Source organism: Molothrus ater, chromosome 1, assembly GCF_012460135.2.
Source record: "Molothrus ater isolate BHLD 08-10-18 breed brown headed cowbird chromosome 1, BPBGC_Mater_1.1, whole genome shotgun sequence".
NCBI classification, from domain to species: domain Eukaryota; kingdom Metazoa; phylum Chordata; class Aves; order Passeriformes; family Icteridae; genus Molothrus; species Molothrus ater.
Genome location: NC_050478.2, coordinates 29,144,531 through 29,164,116, shown reverse-complemented (window position 1 = coordinate 29,164,116; position 19,586 = coordinate 29,144,531). Strand labels below are relative to the sequence as shown.

At 37.2% G+C, this 19,586-nt stretch overlaps 1 protein-coding gene across 5 annotated transcripts in view; it reads left to right on the top strand.

Annotated features, from left to right (window-relative positions):
- Positions 1-19,586, top strand: part of DGKB (diacylglycerol kinase beta) — a 333,031-nt gene that overhangs the window by 23,291 nt on the left and 290,154 nt on the right. For all 5 annotated transcript variants that reach the window (XM_036402463.2, XM_036402471.2, XM_036402486.2 and 2 more), the window contains exon 2: positions 9,713-9,973. In XM_036402463.2, the coding sequence (XP_036258356.1) occupies positions 9,904-9,973 (70 nt within the window). In that variant the 5' untranslated portion in view covers positions 9,713-9,903. The remainder of the gene's footprint in view (positions 1-9,712; positions 9,974-19,586) is intronic.

Below are 19,586 nucleotides of genomic sequence, written 5' to 3'. Positions count from 1 at the left end.
CAGATTTTTTTTATCCAACATCTGCCCTGTTAAGGGGAGTAGCTCACTGGAGTAAAACGATACTTCCCACGTGTTTATCCTGTGTCTCTTTTCAGATCTATATAGGTGTGGTTTATTACTGCTTCTAAGCAGGTTGCTCCCAAGTTTATCAGTCCTGTAGGAAAAAGGAAGTGGAATGTGGCAAAACTGGGCATTTGTCTTCCCAGGCTGGTGAAGACAGGCTATGCTGTTGCCCTCAAGATGTCAGGAGGGGCAAAGTCCCACCAGTGTCCTCCCAGCATGTATTTAGCAGTCTATAGACAAAGGAAGCAAAACTCCAGCCAGATTCTGAAGGGCTATGTGTCTGTGTTCCAGACCTGCAAGAGGATATCAGCTACCCTTTTCTCTCTAATAATGTGCCATAAGTTAAACTGATCTTTACATTCACTTAGCTTGAAGTTTCCCGCATCTGTTCTGAGACCTGAGCAAAGTTTTTTTTTTTCTGAAAGCTTCATGTATTAGAAAATACTTCTTACTGCCCATCCCATTCTTCTCCTATCTGTAGAGAATTGTACATGAAGTTCCAGTAATTTCAGTGTCAAGGACAAATGTGTAAAAACATAAGCTAAATCTAAGGAGAATTAATTACAACACTTAAAGAGAGAAAATAATTAGGTAGAATTCCAGAGAAAAACATGCTAGAAAAAGATAACAGAAATGCAGAGACTCTCTCAAGAGAAAAAATATATTTAAAATGCAAGCCTAATGTAAGCTAGTTCAGACTAAGGATTCCCAAGGGAAAAAGGAGAGAGGATCAACTTTTTTCCTTCTTCCCTTTAAGATGGGAAAAGCACTGAGAAACTCAAATTGACAAAAGTAAGCTTTCATATTGAAAACTGAATATCATGGAAAAAGAACACGAACTTAAATTGTATAAAACTGTAATTATGTACCTTTGTCAATTAAAAGTGAAATCAGATACCAATTTTTATTTGTTAAAAATTCCATGGGAATATTATCACTCCTTAACTACCAAGGATTCTGAGGTAAGTAGTACACTGAAGTCAGTAGGTGGAGGACATAAATTTCACTGTTGCTTTCTCATACACCTCTGAAAAAAAATCAGAACAGTTAACCATGAAGATGTAGGGTTTTCCTATCTGAAAGATGGAGCAATGTGTTGAAGTCTCTACATTTGTAAGTCTGTCTGGGTGGGAAGGACAGTCAGACAAACAAATGAAGGACCCTCAGTCATAAAATGCACTTCCCTCTCTGACCAGATCTTAGTGTGTAGTTCTGCAAATGCCAGTCTCTGTCTCACTTTACTGAATGGCAGTATATGAACTGCAGGGAAACCATTGAGGATATAAAAAGAGACTCAAGGTGTGTTTATGCTGTAGAAGGATGTGAGGCCAAGCTGCCTCTAAGTAATGGTTCCTGGTATTGAGAACTGTGGACCTGTGGCAGCCTGGACTTTTGCATCCCTTGGACATGTGCACAAGAAGTCAGACAGAGGTCCAGAATTTGCTCTGATGCTTGTGGTGCTAAACCAACTTGGATTTTCCCTTCTTGCTTTGTTTCAGTAAAACTGCTCTCACTCATGCTTCACTCATGCTCTTGTGCATCCCCACGTCTAGTGTCAGTATGGACACATCATCAGAGCAAATTCTAGAACATGCAAATGGCAATGCTCACTGATCCTTCACAAACCTAGGTATTATTGTCCTCTTAGAGCTGAATTTGAATGTGTCAGGAGTTTTCTGGGTGAATAGGGAATTGTATTTTGAGATACTGCTGCCACCACATCGTTTACTTCAGATGCAGATACGTGTCCTTGTAGACAACTCTTAATAGATGTCCTTTGATAACCCATTTGGTATCTCACTGTCACTGAACTTTTGTATAGTAAAGCTAATGAAGGCATACAAAGCCATTTGTAGTTGTCTAGAAGGCTCCACGCTATCCCAGTGGAGAGTGGCAGTGCCAGCTATTCATATCCCAGGACTGCAATAATTTAATCAACTTCTCCATACAGCCCTCTCCCCAGGGGAAAAAAATAAACATGCCACATAATAGAAAACAACCTAGCATGAACTTCTCCTGTGAAATTCTTTAACCTGCCTGCTAACTTGTCTTTATTCTCTATACAGATTTCCTATTGATTAAATCAGATTTGTATTTTCACAAGTTTTTTATGAGGAATTCCATTGCCCTGTTCCCAGTTTATTTTAAAATTACACAAAGTGTTTGAATGAGGATAGCAGTTAACAAATCTTTTCCTCTAGTGCTGTGGAACATTTTTGTCACAAGACTAAAGAACATCTCTTCAGAGGCTTATTTCCGAGCATGAAATAGGAATTTCTGCCCCAGGAAATTATGGATCATCTGAATTCTTTCCCAGTTATAAATTACGCTTTTCAGCTTTGCTCTTCTGTAATGAAATCACCCCTAGAGCACCTAAATATGGAGAGATTAATTAAATCCAACAGTTAAACAAAAAAACATCCCTGTAGTTTACTGACAACAAAAGTTAATTGTTAGGCAGAATTTAGAGGTTGCGCCATGAGAGGGAATTAGAGAAAAGAGGAAGAACCTGTGGCAGATAATAGTCAAAGACCTTAATCTCTGTTTATATGTGCTCAAATACTTGTGATGCTGCTTGTGGGGAGGTCTGTGTAGAGCTCATATCAAGGGAGGCACTTCTGGAGCTAGCTTTCCTGGGGAAGATGGCAGATGCATAGTCTGGAAGGCAGAGGCTGTCCTCAGGATGTTTAATCCAGGATTTTGGAGGAGTTTCAGTGGATTTATAGAAGTAGTGGCAGGTGATGTGGAAAGAATTGTTTGAGAGACTGATTCATCCTCTCATCAGAGAGATTTATCTAGTAGACAGCCTAATGTGCTGTGTTCCAGAGAATTTATTATAGATTACATAGATATATCTATAAAATCCAGTGCTTTCTGTTCCAGATTGCTTTTCTCTATTTATTAAAGAGTATCAGTCTAAGCTTTAGTGATTCAGCCTTCTTTTAAAACTTTTAATATTGAAATAGTATGTTTTTTTAAATTCACCAATTTCAAAATCCTACCAGCTGTCTAGAAATCTTTTTGTCTGAACAATTTATTTTGTACTTCTGTCTGGGTCAATTTATTTTCTCTCTTTTTTTCTTTTACCCCTCCTCGTTTTATTATGTTTTTAATTAGTCACTTACAAAATCATAATATTATTCAATGTGATCATTTAGTCATAAAAAAGGGTTTCAAATTTTAGTAGCCTATGGAAAAATGTTCTTGTTTAGTCATAGATATAAAATATTAAGAAGGATGAGTAACTCCTCAACTTTTCCAATTTTCACTTTTTAAATCTGATTTTGTAAAATTGTTACTGAGACGTTTTTAACATTGGGAACAGTTCTATGACTCTCACTTGGAGGAGATTTTTGAATTATGTAGTACTTCTTTCATAAGCATAAAATAAATTCCAGTAGTGTGTTTTTTTATTTTTTAGTTTGTTCAGCTGTATTATTTAAAGAAAGAAAAAAGCCTTTATATACTTCTGATGAATCAGCAAAAGTATGTTGTGGTATTTCCTTGTCCCAGATTCTCCTCAGGTTTCATTTATTTCAATATTTACTTAAGTGAAGAAAATGCTGAGAAATTTGAATATTGTTCTTCTGACATGGTAGGTAATTAGTGTAACAACCTAGAAATAGCAAGCCTAACATTTGCAAAATTTAGGATCAATCAGAAATTGCTTTAAATGAATTCATATGATGAAGTTAAGGTACTTGGAGTACCTTAAAAGAGTGTCCTGGTTTTGGCTAGGATAGGGTTAGTTTTAAACTTAGTAGCTGGTACAGAGCTGTGTTTTGGATTTACTATGAGAATTATGCTGATAACAGAGTGTGTAGTTGTTGCTAAGTAGTGCTTACCCTAAGTCAAGGACTTTTCAGTTTCCCATGCTCTGCCAGTGAGGAGCTGCACAAGGAGCAGGGAGGGAGCATAGCCAGGGCAGCTAGCCAGAGGGATATTCCATATCATGGAATGTCATGCTGAGGGTATAAACTGGGAGGAATTGGCTGATTGCTGCTCAGGAGAGGCTGATTGCTTCTTAGGTGAGCAGCTGTATTGTGCATCACTTGTTTCTCTTAGGTTTTATTCCATACTCTCCTTTTGGTATCTCCCTTTTTTTAACATTATTTTTCTTAACAACTTTGCTTCAAGTATTAAACTGCTCTTAAATGAGTCCTAACTGTACTCAGGGATGTTGCTATCTTGCATTCTGATTGGTTTTTGTCAGTGCTCCATTTTTGTTGCTAATATTTTTCCCTGTCACAAACTGTAGTATTGGTGTAATGTTTTCAAAAAGATTCAAGTATTCTGCTTAGCATGCCACAATAGGGTTTGTGCTGCGTGTTTTCTTAGTGTTTACTGATATATTCCATATAAATAATTCAAGAAAGAGAATTTGAGTAATTGCTTCTCTGAGGAATACAGTCCATATCTTTTGTATTAAAATTTAAATGGATGCCTTTACATGTCCCAGACTAGTACACCTGGGAATAAAGTAGTCAGTAGAACAAATGTGCTTTTGAGTTGTGCTAGTCATTTCTTTAAAGGGAGATATTTTCAGCTTGGTACAGAAACTATCACTGATTTCAGTGTGTCAATGTTTATAGTTTATATTTCAGAATTGTATTAATTTACATCAGTAAACATCTCTTACTAAATTGAAGAAAAAAAAGTGTACCACTAAAAAGACTCTATACTAAATTCAGTGCAAAACAAGGGATGTTTTTATGTAAAATATGCAGTGTACAGTAGGAAAAAACTGTTGTGTTTTGTTATGTGGCTTCATTTTTTTCATTCGTGCCATTAATCCGGCAGCAATTATAAGTAATTACATTACTTCTGTATTTGAAAGTAAAGAAACCAGAATGGTGATTAGCAGATATTTTGGTAGAATTTCTTGCCCATCAGGCTCTTCATACTGAACTTTAAACCATGCAAATTTGGAGTATTTCTGGCAGTAGAGCCATTGTTCTCTACAAAGTGTAAAATCAATTGCAGGAACACTTAGATATGTCTTGTATACCTGTACATAATACCTACATTTCCAGGCAAGAAATTAATTACTGTTAACATGTTTTGGGTTTTTTGGAAGAACAGAAAAAATGTTCAGGCAGACTCGTAAATGTGTGTTATCTGACATGTAAAAATTCTCCTCTGGAAAATCCATTATGTCACCCACACTGAAAATCACAGGATCTAACTAACCATGGTGAAAATGTAGGACCCCCACTAAAGGAAATACCAAGCACATTCTATACAGAAGAGTTCTTGATAGGCATAATTGCTGCAGCCTCCATAGCAATTAAGGTATAAAATATTCTATGTTATTTATTCCTATGGTTCAGGCAAAATTAATTAATCAGTTCTGTTATGGAATGCTGGAGTTTCTGTGGAAGGAAACTTGCTATAGCTTTACCCTGGGCCCCTTCACAGAGTAACTGGCAGCTGTTGGACTTGTGTGTGGGGTGGACATTATGGAAGGGCAGGTGGAAAGCAGAAGATGGCTGAGCAAGTCCAAGAGCCAGTTTCTAGGCTGTTCTAAGTGTTCCTGTTATGGTAAACAGAAATAAGTCCCTTAAGGCATGCATTAAGACGAGTGTTGTGCTTTCAGACACAGCAGTGAGGTTGGACCTCAGAGGAAGCTCTCCTGCCTTCCAAGGAGTTGTGTTGGGTTGGTTGAGAACCTGGATGTGTCTCCATGGCCGAAGTTCGAAGCTGAAATTGGTGTTGTTGATCAGTTTTGTGGGACTGATATAATTTATTTTGCCCTGAATGCTCTCCAAAAACTCATCTTTCCTTACGGGGAGGACTGGATGAGGTGGAATGAGATTGAGTCGTGAGGTTGGCATATGGGGAATTTGCTTCTGTGGTTTTTTTCCTCCATAAGATATTCATTTTTCTTTTGTCAGCCAGGCTTCTGAAGAGCAGCTGAGGATTTCGGTGGCATGGGGAATTCCTGGAAATCTAAGTTGGTTAGCAATGTTGGCTGAATGCTAAGTAATTTGATTTGTATAGTTTTTAACAAAGCTTTGCTTCCTAGTTTGGATATGTGGCCTGGTAGGAATCCTGACAGAACACTTAATAAACTCTCAAATCCATAAAGGAAAACATGTTATAAAAAGGAGAGTGAAGTTCTAAGACTTATTATAGTCAGTGGCTAGAGGAGGAAGATTTTTTTTCTAATTCTTTTTGTGATTAAATGAATGGTTTGTTAATGTCATGTTTCTAGTTTCTCTTATTTGTAAGGCCTGCTTTGTGTCTGGCTGAGAGGGCTGTGAATCTTGCCTAAGTGTATATTAACAAAATGTATGCACAAATCTGAGTTGCCCAGAATAGGTTGAACTCTTAGAGGATTGCTGGAAAGTTCCTACCTGACGTTGTATGTATTTTAACTGTATCCTGTATTGTATTCTTCAAAGAAATTTATCTCTGCATGAACAGGTCAGATCACTGTGTGTGATCTGTTTAGAGCTGCTGATCTTTATTTTGCCTACCAAAATCACATTTGATTTTTGTTGTAGTTCAAGATTCTTTTTTTCCTATGTGATAGTATTATTGTTGATACTACTTTCCTCTTCATATACTTATCTATAAGTTTCTCACTGCATAGCCTTCCTGAAGTACTTAAAGAGCACTAAAATAATGTGTAAGGAAGTGAATTTATATTAAACACTTCTGAAAAAGATAATACAAAACAGCTAGTATTTTCTTTTACAGAAATTTGGATATTTGAATAGTATATAGGTGATCTTCCAGTGTATGCCTTAACAAATAACACAAATATACATTGATGACCTTTGTCATCAACATCTGTATACTGTTTGTTTTCTTATAACCATGATATTATCTACATAAAATGGGAAAATGTCACTGTAAAAAGTACAACTGTGAAAAACTAAGTGATGCAGGGATCTTTCCTTGTTTGGGACTCTGCAGCAGAACAGGAAACTGAAGAAAGGAAGTACCTGGAAGGTTATTTTTCCTTTTGGTGAAATCTTCCCCCGTATGTGTCTATGTATTTCTGCATCACATATACTGAGGTGGAGTCACGACCTGGCTGCAGTCCAAAGACCAGTGAGCCACCCTTAGAGCACTGCCTAACTCTCCTTTCCTGTTCCCAAATTACACAGGGATTAATTATGTTAATTAGATCCACTATGTCCCCCCACTGGCTTCCCTTTCTAAGGACAGAACTTGCATTTGAGAGTTGTCCAGAATAAAAATGTAACCTTAAATTCTGTTGTATGTTCCATGATAGCTGCTGTCTTAGGCACAAACCACATCTTCTTTCCTGTGAGCCTGCCATGTCCATACTACATTTTTTCCATTGCTGCCATCTCATTCAGGACATGTATGTTTTGTTACAACTCTGGTTCTAGGCTGTAGAGCCTGGGTGTCTGTTGTGGGGAAAGTATATCAGAATTGGTAATTTATATCTGTTTTCCCTGCTGATGAACTGTGTAGGCAACAAACTTTGTAGACAGTGGTCAACTAAACGTATTCCATATGGATGGATTCATAGGACCAGAGTGTACAGCATCATTACCTTGCTAGCTGTAGTAATTCTGGTGGTAAGCTGTTTATCACAAATATGCATATTCAATAATCAAGATCATCTCTAACTTTACGGTGTTCAGCAATGTTAGTTTTTGTAGGTAATGAAGCTAATGAAGTTAAGGATGATGCAAATAGTAAAACTGGATGAAATTGTGGTAGAAAATTTTGGTTATGTTAAATCAGTTATGCAAATACAATTTTAAAAAATCAGTAAAATCAAATCAGTTGCCAAGATTATAAAAAATATATGCCTGCTTGAAGATACAAAACTGTCTTCAACACAATCTAATCAACTGCCAGAAACATCTCTAATTTGATTAAAATGAGCCAATTGACCATTGTTGTTTTTTTCTTGAGATCAGTAAAAGTATTGAGGTTCACAAGGCAGATTGATATAAATAGCGCATTTAGCATTTGTATTTTCTGACCTTTTTCAGGCACTGACATTGATTCAGAGATTTGAGGGCTGATGTGCCTTGTACTTGACCAGTTTTATTCACATTAATGTTTCATTTTTCATCCCAATCTCAATGCTCCTGTTAATTTTCATTATTTTTTCAGTTATATTATACAATTATGTGATGTATTTGATCAGATTCTAGATCTTCCAACTCATCCTAGTTTTTTTCTAACAGAGGAGATGAAGACCAGAGGAATTTCTTCTGGTACAAATTTTTTAAAGGCAAGACAGCTATTATTGTACTTAGACATTGCTCATGGTATAGTCCATGCATTCAAATTATTCACAATGAAAGGTCTGAGAGCAATGAAAGCTCTGGGACTGAGGTGTCGTCCTTAGTGTCTGCATGAGTTTCTTTGTCCAGTGATGAGACTTGTATATATATAACAGGAGGAAAAAAAAAACCTGTTGTCTGATTAGGTTAATGTGGGGTTTTTTTAACCCATGCTTCTGTTCCTCGTAATTGTTTTGTTTTTCCTTTCTTGTCTCTCATGACTCCTTTTTCTATTCTTTCCTAGCTACCAACATCTCCCTCCTTAGCACTCATTCCATTGCTGTGTTGGTCTCTTTCGGTCTGAATTTTTTTTTTTTTTTTTTTTTTGTAATTTAACCCTTATAAATGATACATTGCTAGACATAGGAAGAGATTCCACTTGCAGTCTAAAATTAGCTTTCTAGTCTAAACTGGTCTTCTCGGCAACCTCTGTAATCAATAAAAGATAAATACCACAGAAGGCAATTCATCACATTTTAAGCTTATGTTGAAACTGGAAGGATTAATTGCTGCCTGGGCCACCTGTCTCTTTGTGATGATTAAAGGGAGCGCCTGAGATGACAATCTCAGATGAAGTACCTGGCTCTCAGATAGCTAAAATTAGAGGAAAAGCAGCCTACCTGATGTTCCAGGAGTGGTGTTGGTAATGCATTGCTGTCAGAGGGCAGAGGGTCTGTACTACAGGGGTAGAAACTGCGTAAAATTGGGATGAGAAGGCACCCACAATTTGATTTTTTTTTCCCCCCCTGAACTGATTTGTGATGGTGCCAACAGTTATATTTGATTTTCACTAGTGACCAGCAATGCTGTGATGTTCTGGAAATCAAGCCCCTACTATTTTGTTGGAATAGTTAATATTTATATAGCTCTTACATGAACTTCTCAGCAAACTGCAGAATCTATTTTATTTTGGCATGGACAGTTAGAAGCTTCATAGCATTTCTGACAAGGCCATGAAGTGCTGAATTACAACATAACTGGGTAAAAATCCAGTTACAGCAATTCAATTTTAAAATCATAAGGAACTAAGTTTACTGATAAGATAATATCTGCTGTTTCAGTGGTTGTTGCTAAATCGGGAACATCTCCATAAAGTGTGTCCAGATACATTTGATCATAAACAGTTGATAATTTTTAATGAATTCTGAACATAAGCACTTGGAATTGAAAAAAAATAGTTTGGAAATACATATAAAACTATTTGCAGACAAATACAGTATGGAAATATTTTGAGCAAAACTGTATAGGAGAAAATATTTATTAGTTACAAGTATTCCCACAGGAAAGCTGGTATATCCTGGTATTTAATATTTTATATCTTATTCTGGTATATTTGGTATTTATGCTGTATTTAATATTTGCTCTTTTAACAGTGCTGTAACTTGCCACTGAACCAACACATTTGGAACAGTTCATAGCATCAAAAACTTCATCCACGTCGACTGGTCCCATTTCAGCACTCTCCAGACACTGTGAGCTGAAGTTAAAAATCTTTATGGAGTTTATAACACCTGGGTCAAAAGGAATATTCTTCTGATACACCAGGAGGACCCTTCCTGCCACTATGACGAGCCAGGAGAAGTGGGTTAACCTTAGCCCTGGAGAGTTCTCTCAACTTCAGAAATATGCAGAATGTAAGTAATTTTAAAAATATTTCATTTTATGGCTAAATAAAAACTAAGAGTATTTTGAATGTGGAATATAAAATTTTTGTGTTATTGATACTATTCACAGCTTAGAAAGAACAAACCCAGGTTTTACATTGATGATTCATTACTTTCAGAGACCATTGTGAAGAAAACTCTCTATTTCTCATTTTTATATGAATAATCTTGTTTGTTTGAAATTACATCACCAAATAAATAGTAAACGTAATAGAGCAGTTATTTTTTTAACTCCTGAAAACATTTAGTGCTTCCTGGGAAAATATTTTGAAGTTATTTTTCTTTAATTTTTTCCAGTATCTGAATTTGAAGATTTCTAATAGACATAGAAAGTTTTGTGGGGTTTTTTTTCTATGTATTCTTATAACTTAGGCCTCAGTGCAACGTTTGCCTTCCTTGTGGGTGGAAAAAAGCATTTAAGATATTTCTTTACTTTTGGCTTCCCTTTGCTTCTCCAGCACTTCTTGCACACACAATAGTTCAGAGCCATTATTTTAGTAGAACTGTTGGTGTCAGGGAAATAGCTTGAATATGTTTGTGTTCAGGTTTCTGTGTACATTAAAGAAAAATATGTTGTCTTTTAAGCTTCCTCTGCTCCTCTGTAATGAAGAGATGCTAGTTTTTGGGAAATATGATACATTTTTGTGTAAATGGTTCAATTTCTGAGGCAGTTAGGAAAAAATGTTAATAATATATAACTTTTCGTGTATAATGCTAAAGGAATAAACCCTGGGTATGGACTTTAATTTGAATTTCTGGGCTATCCAGTTTAATTTAACTAAAGGACTAAATAACAGTATCTTTAAGTGCATGATCTAAGACTTTAAAATGCAATTAAAAATAAAATCGTACCAATATTTTTGAATTTGATATATTTTTATGTAACATGGTAAGATACAAAAGGTTGTGACAACAGATATCTTTACTTATTACTAAATAATAATTAAATTTTATGGAATTTTGTAAAGCTTGAATATATAATTGCTTTGCTGTTTCATTGTCTTTATTGAACTTGGAAAGGCAATGAACTGAAAATAACCAAATTTCATTTGGTGACTTGGTAGAGTTTGATTCAGTTAAAAAAATAGTATTAATAAAAACCCTAAACAACAAAAGTCCTCAGTTAAAAAAAAAATGCATTGCTCATTTTTCTCCAGCATGGAACTTTGGAAGTACCAGTGGCTCTCCTGCAGGACAGAGGGCTGATCTGGGTGTCAGAAGGTGACACTGTGAGGAGGTTTGACTTTGTGGCAGGTGTCTGCCAACAAGTGATGGTGATGAGCACCCAGCTGTGCCTTGTGCTACGGAGTGGGTTTCACTGCAGGACTTTGGAAGAAGTAGGGAATTCATAGAGAGGTCATTTGCATTTACTCTCTGATGTGCAGGTTTGTCATTTGCTCTGCCTTTGTGATTGGTGTAGAGATTTTAATTAATCTTACCTAAATTGCAATATTACTTTAACTATTTAAGTTTTTAACTTTCTTGAATTTTAAAAATACAGTATTTATATATTATTTTCTTGTTTGCATCAAGCTGTAGTACTAGAGTATTAGTACAAAGGGTATAGTCTACCAAAAACCCATCTGCCTTGGATCATACTCTTAGAGGGTGCTAGTCACTTCTGCCTAATAAGATCACTGGAAATCAGTATTACTTTTATACAGCTGTGGTGGGTTGATTGTGGCAGGATGCCAGTTGCTCCCCAAACTGTTCTTTCCCCTGGGTGCAGTTCTTTGTTGATTCAGAACAGATATGGTTAGCTGGTGAATGGGGTCAGGCGGTGTGCTGAGCTGCCTTGTGCTAGAACCTGTAGGAAGTTCTTAAGTACAGGGGCAATTCTGTTTCTGCTTTTCTTCGGAGCCTAAGTAAATTTGGTTAAGAAAGTCTGCTCACCCATTTTAGGCACTTCATCTGCCTATTCATATATTCTCTTTAAAAGGCATTTGCTGGTGTTTTGCATATTGACTTTTTGATCAGGAGAGAACTCGTTGTACAATTCCCTGTTTGAGCTGAATCTCCTCAGCCTAAGCTGGCTGCAGAGTGAGACAGTATTTAACTTATGTGACAGCCTCTGCTGAGGGCACAGGCACAGACCACCTCACAAGTCTGCAAGCCTTTGTTTGGATCCAGTGTAGGAAGAGTGACACTGTTCTGCTGCACAGCAATGCACACTTGGAGGAGTGAGGGATTTGGGTTTGAGTCTTTTGAGGTGGAAGCTCAGTCTGAAACTATGTCCTTGGTCTTTCCCCTATCTGGAAAGCAAGCCTGTCTTACCTCTACCTGTTTTATGAAGAAAACTTCCTGCCAAACTTTCCTGAAATCAGTCACATCTGTAAATGTTACAGTTTCCAAGAACGGAGGAATGGGTCTGCACAGGTTTTAAGAGACATTAGGTGACTCTTCTTATCTTTAAGAAGAAATGGAGCTCAGGTGGCACCTAGATGAGCTGCTTCTTTTGGCATCAGTTGACTTCAGTCATGCAAAGAAAATTTCAAACTATATTTAGATAGAGACTGCACAGATAATAAGTACATCCAGAGTTGAGTCATATGTGCATATATTACTCGTGTAACTCTGGACATTATAGATCCAGCTGTCTTGGACTTAGAGCATAAATTCCCTTTTTAGTCACCAAAGTAGCTGTGTGGATCTTTCACTGTATAAAGCCCTTTAAACTACTCCTGTGGATTCTAGTGCTCTTCACTTTCTGACTGAAAGACACTTTGCTCTAGTTCAGTGTAGTTCTTCTTTTTATTAATCTTCTGTGAGCTTGATGATAGTCTGTCTACTCTGACAAGTACTATTAAGCAAGGTCTGCTCCTAGCTCTGTGTGCAGCTACTGACCTTGTAATCACTTTGAGAAGTTCCTACCACGTTTTGTCTGCCTGTTTTCTTCTTCACGTAGTTATATTCAGTGCTTTATCCAACTGTACTGTTTGGTGAACCCAAACCCTGAATGCAAAATTTCTTTCTTGAATATGTAATAGCTTTTCTCAATTTCCATAAATATAACTGAACAGCAAAGGAGAATGAGTTCTCCATCATTTGTTCCTAATCAAAAATATTTCCATCTAAGCAGCACTCAGAACTTCATAGTAAGTGAATATCTTCCTGTGAATTAATACTCCAAGGAGTATCTGTAACTTTTTCTTACTAAAATATTTTTGAGCTCAAGTCAAGGGAATTTTATGCTTTCAATGCAGGACCCTTCTTAGTCTGACTGCATAGTAATTTGGGGCTTCAATGAATTTTTGGAATTCATTGAAGTTTAAATATTACTTAACAACAACAAAAAATATTTCTGAAGTCTAAAGAGTATATTACCTAATACTTGGCACTTTGCAGTTAATATGCATATATGTGGTTTTGGAAGAATAATTATTTCCAAAGACAGTTCCTCTATGTCCTTCTTCCCAGTCAAATTAAAAATCTCCTCTCCTCCTGTTCTGAAGATAGAACAGTAGAACATATTTTGCATTACATCTTTGCCTGGTTTTAAATTGCCTCTGAAGAATAGGTGAAAATAAAAAAAAATAAAAAACAGGGGTAACTGGTGTGGTTGTTATATAATAGTGATATACAATAAGGTAGCCCACACTAAATCCTGAAGATTCTAGGGAAATAAATGCACTTGAGAGAAGAAAGTTTTTTTCTCCTTTAGATTTCATAATCAATGCTGGTTGTGAGAAGGGAAGGTGAAAAAATATAGGGATTTTTCTGCAAAACACTGTCATTGCATAGAGTAAGGTAGGTACAAGATATTTCAGGCAGAAATAGTTTCTTCTAAATGATATGGTACCAGATATGTGTTTGTAAGTTGTATGGGGAGCAGCTGAGGGAGCTGGGGTGGTTTAGCCTGGAGGAAAGGAGGCCCAGAGGTGACTTTATCACTCCCTTCAGCTTCTTGAAAGGAGATCGTAGTCAGGTGAGGGTTGCCCTTTTCTCCCAGGCAATCAGCAACAGAGTCAATAGGACAAAAGCTTACAAGTCTCAAGCTGCACCAGGGAAGGTTCAGGTTGGACATCAGGTTTTCCTCCAGGGAAGGGTTGTTAAACACTGGAACAGACTCCCCCGGGCAGTAGTGGAATAACAAGTATATCCAGAGTTGAGTCATATGTGCATCCATAACTGGAAGTGTTCAAGGAATGAACGGATGTGCCATGGTCTGGTTGACATGGTGGTGATGAGTCAAAGAAGGGACTTGATGATCTTGAGATCTTTTTCAACCTAAATGATTCTGTGATTCACTGATATTTGCCATTCTGTACTACTCCAAACAGGAACCTGAATTGTAAGGGCAGTAGAGAGAAGCAATATACATAGCTTCATTGTGATTATTATCTGTATGGTAAATTGGATTAGTTTGGACAAGGTTTTTTTTAATCCTTTTTATTAAATGAATTTTGTATCTCCTTTTTATTAAACAAAGTTTTATGGCTGTTGTAGTCCAAATTATATATTAAAAGGAGCTTAGAGGATCCTTCTCCAAAAGCAAAAGTGGAAATATTGAACGGATTTGAAACAGTTAAGACTATTTCATGAGTCAGCTAAGCATTAAAAAAGGAAAAAAAAAAAGGAAAAAAAGAAGGAAGTTCTTCCCTCAGTAGGTGGAGAAAAAGACCTCTGAGCTCTGGCAGCAAATGCACTCTGGGGAAATAGCTTGGTTTTGTGTCGTGCTTTTGAGTTTGTCAACAAAATGTGCCCTGAGGAAAAGCCTGAAGAAAAAACTTTTTTGCAAAACTTTTGGCAGTGATTTTTTCCCAGGCTGGTGGAGTCTTGAGCAGACTGTCACAGACTGAAGATAGAAATAGATGTTGGAGTGCTACTGAAATGACTGTGAGAACAGAAACAGCATCAGCAGCTGCAGCATCTTTTGATGTAGCATCAATAGCTACTGCAAGAACTAGACAGTGAAACAATTTTGTAGGGGAACAGGAAGGAGGAATTTGTGAAAAAGATCACTGAAGAAAAATGGGAAGGTCAGCAAAAGTTTAGGTTCACAGTTAAGTTGTCAGAGACTCTTTAGTGGGTTTGACTCTGTGTTCCTCACAGAGGGAAGGATTATCTTTTACAACGGGTATAAATGATAACATGCAGGGAACTTCATATATGTGGTGGCTGGTTACCAGCAGCTATGGGCCATTACACAATCCCACAGAGGATTCCAGGCTTCTAGTGCCACATGGAATTGGGCTAATTCTAATGAGGGAAAGGACCTCATCAAATACAATTTGACAAAACCAGCTATTTTTGACTGTGTGGCAAATGGAGAGAGAATGTCACTGGTGATTACTGAAAACAGTTTTACCCCAAGTATCGGATTTTAGGATTATAGTGTTTCTGCTGCTATTAGTAAAGATGGAGGTTCTCAAAAAGTTTTGACAGAATCTGTTAGACTGGATGAAAGGTGGAGTCTGCCAGGTCTGCCTGTACAGTATCCCATGCGCTTGGGAGAGCTTCATGGAGAAGGATAATGGGTCTAGTAAGAGATCCAGCCTTGGCATGCAAGGGCTGTTGGGGGTAGAATGGCCAGAAAAAGGGACCAGTTGATAATTTGTAGAGTCTGAATCCTTTCCCTAAATCTTTGATTTGGATCTAAAAATCTAAGTAGGAGAAAATGGAGTGGAGAAAACTACTCAGTGGTTTGGTGGGACACTTACTTTAGTTCTCCTGAGAGGTGAGCTATGCAGATGGATATAACACTGTAAGTTGTTGTTTTTTTTTCTCCTGAGAGGAGAACTATGCAGATGGATATAACACTGTAAGTTGTTTTTTTTTTCAGATCTGTGAATTTAAATCCTTTGTACACATTCCTGTGTTGCACCAATTTAGAGAAAATGGATTAGGAGTGTTACATATTATTTATTTAATCTCTAGTTAGATTTACTCTTAAAAAGCCCTGAACTCTGTCCAAAGGAAGGCTGTTACATACAGTCTTCACTAATGAGGATATTAGATCCAACTTTGACTTGTGTTAGACTGAAATCCAGAATACAGAAGGTACAAAGTTATGAATTTCTTTTTCATTTAACCATTCATAATTGAGACTTAACCTCTGAAGGTGATACCATAGATAAAATTGTTGTGGGAGATTGAAAGCTGGGCACCAATATAATCTGCAGAAATATTAGTGGATTTCTTTCCTTTCTCTAACGAGGATTTCTCTTTTAAAGAGAATGTAAGATAGGAATGATGAGTTGAGCATTTCTGAAGAAAAAAAAGCTGATAAACATGCAATAATACAATATGGTCTGGATCTTTGAGGTGGGCGTTCTAATTAGATAAAATGCTTAGTATTTCTGCCATGATAAATGCCTAGTGGTGACTAGCAGTTGTGTTTTTAACCAAACAGAAGCTGATCAATTCTCCAGTTAGCCTGTCAGTGGTAACAGTATTGTACTGACTCTGTTCATGATTGTGAGTAAGGAGGAGCCTGTTTATGTCTGTCAGGTGGGACACTCGTGTATGCAGAGCTTTTTTCTTGTGTTCCACTGCTTCCACTGAAGAAGGGCATCCAACTTGTTTCAGGTATGAACTATTTAGGGAAAGGAAAAACTATTTAGGGAAAGGAACAACGTAGAAGGGTTCTGAATGCTTTGCTTTGGTTAAAGGGACTATGAAATTCTTCAGGAGTTTCTTTTATTTTGTGACAAAGATGCACTTAAGTGCATTTTTCTCCCTCTCAGGCTGCTATATGTTCTAGTTTGAAGTATTCTTTTAGGAAATACTGGCTTTTGTAGAACCTTAAATGATACATAGTAACAGCACAAAGTATCACAATGAGTGACTTGGAGTATCTTATTACAGTATTATGTTCATGTCTTAGCTAATTACAGGGATCCTCTCCTGTCTTTTAACGGTAAGAAACTTCATATGTCAGCAGCAGGGAGACATGTTTTAAGAGCAGGAAATAGTGAATTTATAATTGTTACTATCAGCTGGCAAAACCGGGACAAATCTCCTGTTTATAAATCCCCCAGAATCATAGAATTGTAAAGGCTGGAAAAGACTCTCTTCCTCTGCAGAACAGAAGATGCTCTTGGAGTATCTGATTTGTTCAAGAGTTGCAATTAAAGGGATTATAGTCAGCAAAATTCAAAACTAGTGTTGCTTCTGTGTGCTGTTGACTGGAGACTGCTAACAAGAGATCGTATATCATAACATGAAGAGACTTAATTTAACAAAAGCAGAGAAGGCAGTAGGCTCTTAGTGTAAACCTGTATTTCAAAGATTTTGAAAAAGGATGACGAATTGGTCCAGAGTTGGATCAGCTCAATGCAGTACCAGCTGTTTTTAGCATCAATTTCCTTCCTAAAGAGCTGCCTCTGGTTCCTGAATAATTGATTGGTAGGATCAAAATTATGATGGCTCCAAAAATTGTAACTTTCATTTAGGGGTAATGAAAGTATTAGGAAGCAAATGGTCTCAGTTGTGCTAAGGCTAACACGCTTGATAGGTCTATTTTAGGAAAGTTAGTGGAAGTGTCAAAGCTGTATATCTGTTTGGGTCTCATATGGAAGAAATGTTAAAGGAATTGAAGAAGGAAAAAAGTTGATTCAGGCTGTTCGATAGTACCAAGTTGCATTGATCACAGAATCCAGAGAGGAAGTTCTGTTAGAAAAGGCTGTCATTATTACAAACATCATTTGTGCATGGAGAGGCACTGGAGATGCTTTCTGGCTGATGAATAGGACACTGTCCCATCATCAAAAGCATTTGGTGGTCTCACTACAAGATGATAATTTACCTGCAACCTTCTTCACACTGGCTTCATCTGGGAGTGAGGAAGGAACAGCAATTGCAGCATCTGGAGAAGACTGCAAGGTTTGCTCAGTCTTGCTGAGTCGTGAAACACAGTAGTTCGATACAGATGTTGAATTTATTGTGCTGAGACTGGACATGGTTAGGCCTTTATTTTCAGGAAAATCATATTATTTTCTAGATTATGCTGCTAAGTTTCCGGTGTTTCTGCTGAGGGCACAGTGGCTGTTTCAGTACCTGAGGAAGATTAAGTTTGTCAGAACTCTAGCACTGCCAATAGGATCAGGGCCTGTGTTCACTCTTAGACATACAGATTATTATTTAATGGTTCTTAAATAATACAGTTTTAATAGAAGAAAATTATGAGAAAGTCTTCAGGGTAAAAGTTAATGACTTTGCATTTCCATTTTCAAGGTATCATTGCAAGAAGCAAGTGTAAAGAATTCTAACAAAGTCCAAAACAGAAACACTTGTTAACAGAATCACAGAATGGATAAATAAGGCTGAACAGGGCTGGGTCCCTTAATCTTGTAAAAAGTGTTTTCAGGTTTCTGTGGCTAAGGGTTTTGTGATGTGCGGTAGCTAGTAGCTGGTCGTTGAGTTCTGAAAGGCAAATAGTGTCATCTCAGCTTGCTCCTTATTTTCTTGGTTAAAAATAATGGCATTTTCTGGAATTGAAGCTGCTTAGGTACATGGTGCCAGTCAGTAACACCTGGTGTTGCAGCATCAGCTGTTACTGGTGTTGAACGTATATTGCATCTATTACAGATCTGACATCTGGTCATCAAATTACTGAATGTCTATTTATACACTGTAAAATATGTAAACATTGATTATGCCTTTGTTATATTTCCTGTGTTTCTATGTATCTTCCATATTCCTTTTGCTTTGTTGTTTGGTTGTTTCTATGGACATTTGCATGTAAGCAGTAAGAAGCTTTTGTTTCTTACGAGTTCATCTGTTCCTGTTGCTAATTCTTATTATAAAGATTTGGGGGATAATTCAATTGGTTGCTGTGGAAATGAGCCTGATGTCACAAACAGAGAGTTACAGTTCACCAAGCCTTTAAGAAACAAAATGAAGGAAGAATGGGCTAATTGGAGAGCCATGTGACTGTAGCAGAATCTCAGCTCTTATTAAAAGCATGTATTTTTAGTCACTGTGTTTCTATAGAAGAGCTGGAAAGTAATTCAAATGGTGACAATCCATGACTCATCAGACAAACTGAAAAAAACAGAGCTCTGAGAGAAAGGATGATCCCACTTCACCTTCATCAGATTCACACTCAATAAACCAGTAACACATGGTAGGTCCCTTAAGCGCAGCAAAGCCTCATATGCTTGAAGAGAGAAGGGGAAAGCTGCTTGTCCAGCTTATCCACTGAAAAAATGTACTTTGCTATTAGCTTTACCACTTCTGCTGTTCTGCCTCTCCTGGCTTTCTGAGGAAAGGAGAGCCAGACCTGCCTTTCTTGTTCCTCTTGAAAACAGAAAATAGGTGGGTCTTGATGGCTCAAATCGAGAGTCAGAGGTGTCTGAAGAAGAGGGGACTTTGGGCTGTCAGATAGTGTCAGGAGACTTTCCTCCATCTGCCATTAATTGGGGTGAAGGGCCCTGGATTGCCTTCCTCTCTGTTGTTTTCTACCAGTTAAAAGAAACAAAAAATTAAAATGTGCCCATAATTACATATGTTTTCATTGTGTTTTTAGGCACTAAAAATATATTGCTTTTTGTGTGGCTCTGGAACATTTTTAGTGGATGCCATGCAGTGTCACTGCATAGTTTTGTTGGCTGCATTGCAGAACTGAATGGCTTTTTGAGGA